Source organism: Nicotiana tomentosiformis, chromosome 1 (genome assembly GCF_000390325.3).
Source record: "Nicotiana tomentosiformis chromosome 1, ASM39032v3, whole genome shotgun sequence".
Taxonomy (NCBI): Eukaryota; Viridiplantae; Streptophyta; class Magnoliopsida; order Solanales; family Solanaceae; genus Nicotiana; species Nicotiana tomentosiformis.
In genome coordinates this window covers 97,526,239-97,533,541 of record NC_090812.1, presented here as the reverse complement: position 1 = coordinate 97,533,541, position 7,303 = coordinate 97,526,239, and the positions used below count along the sequence as shown (strand labels likewise).

Here is a 7,303-nt window from a genome sequence, read left to right as displayed (position 1 = left end):
TCATCCAGATGGGGTAGAACGAGTTACCTACTCCAAGCCAAGGTCCATGTATGTTTATACATACCTCTTCACTTTGGGCCCCTTCACCTTGGGAGCGAGTGAAGGAATTGACCCAATAATCTTAGAGTTTTGCCACCGGTACCAAGTGTGCTTGGCACAAGTAGGTCCACCCATATGGCATACGGTGGCCTGCCTCTACCAATAGTACTCTAAGACCGGGGAAACCCTAACTCTCACACATATGATGAACCTTTACTCCCAGAATTGTTTCATGGGGGGTGTGCTAAACCTTAGAAAGCGCGGTCACCATACCCTCCTTACCAGTGTTGATGATGACAATGACCGTGGATAGATGAAAGGTTCGTTGTCATTGCTACTAGGGACATCATCCCGACCACATCTCCAGCTTCCCCCAAATAATAGAATGTTTTCGATAAGTATTCGAGTATCTGTTTTCTTTCCACGTAAAAAGAAAACTTCTCTCTTTGCTGACTTTTTATTTTCTTCGTTCCAACTACTCATTGGGAACCACTACGGGTTCAAGGTCTGGACCGATGGGTATAGAAAATTCTAGATATCACTACACCAAAATCCCGCAAGTTGAAGAAAATGGCAAAGCCAAAAATCACGGTAAATAAAAATCCTTCTTTCTTTCAATCTTAACCATATTGAACAACTTTGGAACATTCTGGTCACTACCTCTTTTCTCGACACAGGACTTCTGAAGGGTTCTGTCGTGTGCCCCAACATTGAGGCTCTCGATGACCTAGAGAAAGCCGAACGGATACTGTAGAATGCCCTTAACCGGAGTAGGGCTCGTGGATATGCTCGCGTCACCTGTGAAGGTGCCTCCTACCAGAGACCCCAACCGAAAAATAAGAAACCAAAGAGGAAATGTACCTCTTTGGCTGGGACTCGGGGAAAAAATCGAAAAGAAAACCAACAGGACCGGCCACAGTGGTCCTCAATGACGAGGAAACCAAAGATGAAGTGGTTGCCCTTCAGAGAAGAAAAAGATCTTCATCAGCTCAATCGGGTGCTCAGCAGGGAGAGCTTCAAACTCCACCACCAGAGGAAGTTCAGGGACTCCAGGGGAAATGGATTTGGTTGAAAATATCGGCTCCCCTTGATCCCTGTCGATGCCTCCAGTTAAAGGGGTTCGGTCCCTTAACTTTATCTATCACCAACCACTAAGACAATATCAACTTCTACTCCTTGTACATAAGTCGTTTCTTCTCCACCGGCACTAGCTGCTTTTTCTTCATCTGCACCAGCCGAACAAGTAGGAAATGCCTCTTTTCCATGGTTGCCCGACCACAGAAACTTGGGAAACACTTATTCAACAACCTCTCAAGACCCTCAAGGAAAGAAAAGTGCCATCTTTCGGTTTCAAATGAGTGCCATATACTTTCCAAGCTGGTGGAGCTTGCCAATTACCTAAAGCCGCTAGCCCAACAAAGGATTGGAGAAAAATGAACTCTCTTTCTACAGAGTGCCTTATAAATAATAACATGCACTGTTCAGCATAGGTAGCAACCTAACATCCTTCTATCTTTTTTTAATTTGTGCTTTGCAGTAATAACTTTGGTTCTAACCTTTTTCAGGCCAACCTTCTTGCCTCCGAGTCCTGCAAAGGTTGATTCTGACAAGCAAAAGCTTGCTTCAGAGCGAGATCAACTTTTGACTGAAAGGAATAAGCTTGTCGAGCGCTTCTCAATACTGGAAGCAAAAGTCACTCAAATAGATGACCTCGAGGCCCGATTGCAGCAGTACAAACAAGATAGGATGGATCATAGCCAGGAAACTGCCCAGCTACATGAAAACTTCAAGGAAGCAAAGGCTAAGTATGTTGAACTTCATGATATTGTGACTGTTGCGGCTGAGCGAGAGTCTGCCTTCATGGAACAAATTAATAACCTAAAGGCTAAATTACACTCCAAAACCAAGAAAGCCAATGATTACGAGGAGAGGAGAGCAAAAATGGAAGAAAGACTCAAAAACGTCATGGAGCAAAATCGACTTCACTCAACCACCAACGTTGAGCTCGATTCCAAAATCAGCACAATGAAAGCTGAAAATGAAAAGCTCCAATCCCAGATTGATAAGCTCCGAGCAAAACTCCAAAACCCAGAAGATTCCCTCATCTTCAAGAAAACCTACATCATATATCATACGAAGAGGAAGACTTTTGCGGAGGCAAAAAAAGGCATTATCAACATTAATGACTGTATTGCCAAGGCCTAGGAGTTTGAGACAACTGCTCACGAGAATCTTCCTGCTCGGCTCGTTGCTTCTGATTCTTCGAATACTAACTTTGAGTATTCAGGAATAGAGGGAGAAACTGAAAAAGAAGAGCATCTCAAGCCGGAAGAGAAACAACCTCCTTCCGCTAGAGAAAATGAAGACTTTTCTTTCCCTTCAGGTTCTGGCAGCAAGAACGGATGCATATATTTTTCTTTACTTTTTGTAATGATGCCAAAACTTTTAACTAAGTTTCAAATTTTAATTAAAAGAAACCCTTTGCTTAAGTATCATGCAAATGATATTCATTTTTGTTTAATTAACAAAGCTTCGAAAATCTTTTCACATCCGATAGCTTTTGACTCCGGGCAAAAACACTTCCAAAATCTACCATTTACTATGAGGGTTTCATAAGATAGGGCCCTTTATGTTTATAGTGCTCTTGAAGAGGACGTCTCATGTCATACCGGCACAAGCATTTGAAGTTTTTGTTAACTCTCAAATGATAAAACAAATTAACATATCATTCAGGCAAGAAATAAGATAAAAGTAAAAGGACTTTGATTTATTCCCTTTGTCTTTAAAAATATATTTACATAAACATTCATTTGCTTAAGTAAATAAAGTTTCCAATACATGTGGCTAACTTTTACAACTTATTTCTACGGGGTTGATCATGCAGTACCCGGTCCTGATAAGATATTGACCCTAGTTCTAACAGTCCTCCATTTTTGTAACACTTTTAGTATTTTGTCATGTAGTATTCCCCAGTGTTCGGATGCTAAATATGAGAATTCGAACACTATAAGTCTTGCATTCGCGGATAATACTTCCTTCGTAGTGTACTTTTGCATTGCTTCCTCGTTAATGGTAACACCTTGTGGATGGGTAAATAATTTATTTCCAGAGGCCAATGAGAATCTTAGGAGATGCGATATGCTATCGAGCCAAATATTATTCAACCATCCACAGGTTGATTTCCATACGAGTTGATCCATACATAGCTTTGTTCATCAGTGTAAGGCCCCATAAAATTTCACGTAGAACCCGAGGTTTTGTGGTGACGAGGTAAGCTAATGTGTTTGAGGATTGTAGAAATTTCTCGCGCCTCATAAGCTCACCGCGGTATGGACTTTTCGGGTTGCTCACTACGTCGAGGAGTTGAAGGAAAATTTTTACGGAATATGGCAATTCTGCTGACAACTATGCAACCACAAAACCAATTTATGGACCACAGATCGGCCGCAAAATGAAGCAGAAAGATTTGCCAATATGGCGGACCATTATGCGGCCGCAGAACCATTTTGCAGGCCGCAGATCCCATCGCAGAACCAGTATGAGAAATTTTGGAATGAGGTTCTGGTCCACTATGCTACCACAAAATTGGTCTGCGGACCACATACCTATCGCAGAGTGAAGCAGAAATACCCAGATATGGAAGGCCATGATGCGGTCTATTTTGCGGACAACATAAGTGTTATGCTTATGCGACCGCAGATCTGCATCAGGGCTTCATTTTTCTAATTTATAACCCGACCCATATTTCATTTATCTAGCCTAAGGGTTCATTTTGGGGGATTACCTGACATTTTAGAGAGAGGAGAGAGTTATTCTAGAGAGAGGAAAGGGAGGACTAAGGATTTCACTACTCTACTCTGATCAAACCTTGGAATTTCATCAAAAGGAACTTGCTAGGGCTTGGGTTGATTATGGGTGATGAGGGTAGATTTATCACATGCATGAGCTAATAGAGGTTGTGGGGAAGTTGTTGAACCGTCTTAAGTAGTGAGGGTAGATTTAGAAGTGTCGGGACGTTATTGTTACACCAAGGAAAGCTCTTTTGAGGTATGAAGGCTAAACTCTTCTTCTTGTATCGAAATTCCTGAATCCTTGCAAAACCCTATCATGTATAGTCGAACTTGAAACACTATTGAGGTGGGATGCTCAAGCTAGTAAATTGATTCTCAAATTGCATAACGTGTCTGAGCCCTCATGTGTTAAAGATTTTCTATTGTGACTTAATTATGTTATGCCCCTTTTGGGAAGAAAACCTTGTATGAAATCAGTGTGATAAAACACTTATTTCTCATATGATGAGACCTTATGAACTTACATGTGCTAAGGCCAAATGTGCCAAACAATTGATTAGAATAAAATTCTTTTGTACAAACTATTATCATTTTGGGAATCTAAATTGTGGTATTGCAATTACACCTCCACCTGCATACATTAGAGTGAGGCGACAAGGCCGCTTTGTGTAGAATTATGGTATTGTGATTACACCTCCACCCGCATACATTGGGGTGAGGCGGCAGGGCCGTTTTGTGTAGAATTGTGGTATTATGATTACACCTCCACCCGCATACATTAGGGTGAGGCGGCAATACCGCTTTGTGTAGAGTTGTGGTATTGTGATTACACCCTTACCCGCATACATAGGGGTAAGGCGATAGGGCCACTTTGTGTAGAGTTTATGGTATCTTGATTGCACCTCCACTTGCATACATTGGGGTAAGGCGGCAGGGCCGCTTTTTGTAAAGGTGGTTACAGAGGATCCCCGACTTAAAATTTATAAATGTTATTGGAAGCTCTTAATAAATTTGCTTTGACTTTAATGGCTATCTAAGCCCTTTTATTGATACCATGATTCATCATATTCATGTTGTATTTCCATGTCCTTGAATAGGTGTTTTAGTTTTCATACTAGTACTATTCAACAAGTACTAACGTCCCTTTTGCCGGGAGCACTGCATCTTTAATGGATGCAGGTGGTTCCACAGTGGGAGGAATTGACCAATGATAGCGGTACACGCTCTTCCCAGGGCCCCACTTCATTTCGGGGTCGTGCATCTTTTGTTCTGTATTATATTTTGAGGTATATCAGGAGCCTTATTGCCAGCACTATCATTGTAATCTTTTGTATCTATTAGAGGCTCTGTAGACATACTGTGGGTTGTGTATGGTGTTGGAAAAGTCAAGCTAATGTCGTATGTGTATTATATGTTCCACTTCAAACTATGAAAGTGTTTGTATTTTGAGACTTTTTGAGTAACTAATGGTAATTGGGTTGGGGTTGTTTATGAAATCCTCTCAGTGTTTAATTAATAGAATATATCTCCACTGATGGTAGGATAGAAACTCGTGTTTTAGCCGTAGTATTGCACTCAAATTACTGCATTTTATTTGTGTTGAACTTTAATTGGTAATATTTTTGTACTTATTGTGTGTTTTATGCTTTATAGGGGTGATTCCGAGTTATGTAGCTATATTGGATCTAATTCAAGCTATTTAGAGCTTTAAAGTCTCAGTAGAAGCCCAAGCAATTAAGCCGGGATCACATTCGGGGGTCGAAGACCAAGTCCGGATGTCAAAAATTGGAGAAACAAAATAACTCTAAGAAAAATTCACTACCGCGAGGCACAGTAGTAGAAAATGTACTTAGAAATGAAGATGCAACATGTTCTGGAATTTGTCACAAGCGCACCGCGTGCTACGTCGCGACATGCGTCGCGGTAGCCCAAAATCCTTAGAGTATTTTCCATTTCTGCTAAATAAGGGTAGTTTCGTCCGGGGATTGTTTTGGACTTCGGTTTAAATGCACCAAAAACACCCTTTTCAGCATCTTTTGACCTAGAGAAGATTTGAGAGACACCAAGGGAGAAGACTCAAGAATTCATCAAGAATTTCAATCTACAATCGGTGCAATACGAGAGTTTGTATCAAATCTTTAGAATTGATGTTTTCTTAGCTCTTAAACTTATTTGAGATATCCTACTCCATTGTTATGGAGTAATTTTCATCTGGGTGTTGATAGATATGGTGTTTCATTAGCTTGACCAGGGATTCAATTCTTGAAACTTGCTAGAATTAATTGATGGAGCTTGATTTGTATTGTGGAGTTATTTAGTATTTTGCTTAATCGAAAGAGAAGTTTGATATTAAATTTCTGCACATCATAAGCTCTAGTTTAAATTCATGATTCAAATAGGTAATCGAAGGAGCCTCTTGAATTGGTTATTGAACGATAAAATAGGGAATATTCGCGAGAAATTACCTTTTAGATCATAAATCGGCTGAATTCGTTAGAATCGATCGTATTATCGAGTGAATTAACTCAAGAATTGGATCCCGGGATAGTTATCGTGCACCTATCTAGTCAATAACCCTTATTTTCCTCAAAAATATTTCTTCGTGCTCACTTGCTCTTTTTAGTGATCAATTGTTATTTTCTTTAACTTCAATAGTTAATCGTAGTAATAGATATCCAACAGATATGTTATATGTAACTTGTTATGTTTTGATGATCTAACAAACTTAATGACATGAACCAAATAAGGAATCTGATACACATCCTCAAGTACATGGGAATAACAAGTCTCAAGATGGAGATGTAAATTAACTCTTCAGAAGTCCAAGAAACAATAAAGGGAACAGAGGGACACCAGTTCCCCTGGTGACCGTACCCAGTTAACTCTCCAACAACTATAAAATTGCTGCCTGCACATGCAACAGTGCACAATAGTGCAACAGTCAACTTCATTGGGAATGCTCCTGTACCAAACACGCTTGCATCATTCAAGTGATGTCACCAATGTTATATTAACATTGAACAAAAGGAAAAACATCACTTAAATATTAAAGAATCGATTAAGCACTCTCTCTAGTGACCAATCAATCTGGCAAGCGATTCTCAAGAGCATCAAGAATAAAGAACAACATAACTATGGACTAGTTCCCTATTCTGGTTTCATATTCAACATTAGTAACTTCTTTTCACAATCTTTTTACATTCTCCACCACAAACTATATAAGTGCACAATAAAGTATTCATGTCCTTTAATCCTTTTTGTATTTTTTCTACAAGAATTTTTTTTTTCCAAAAGAGTGTCTTCACTAACGCAACGGGTAATATATGTTTTAATTATTTTACGGTACAAATATTGACTTCTTTTCAGTCCTTTTTGGATCATAGTTAGCAACCTATTATTCTTGATTATGCGATTTCTTGAAAAGTTCTAAAGTTAAACGTAGTACTAATGTAAAATATCCTCTAGAAAGTCAG

At 39.6% G+C, this 7,303-nt stretch overlaps 1 protein-coding gene across 1 annotated transcript; it reads left to right on the top strand.

Moving 5' to 3' along the window:
* Nucleotides 1-894: 894 nt before the first annotated feature.
* LOC138907338 (uncharacterized) lies at nucleotides 895-2,244 on the top strand. Its single transcript, XM_070197936.1, has 2 exons — nucleotides 895-1,106; nucleotides 1,605-2,244. Exons 1-2 carry the CDS (start codon nucleotides 895-897, stop codon nucleotides 2,242-2,244), a joined length of 852 nt encoding a protein of 283 aa, XP_070054037.1.
* Nucleotides 2,245-7,303: the final 5,059 nt, after the last annotated feature.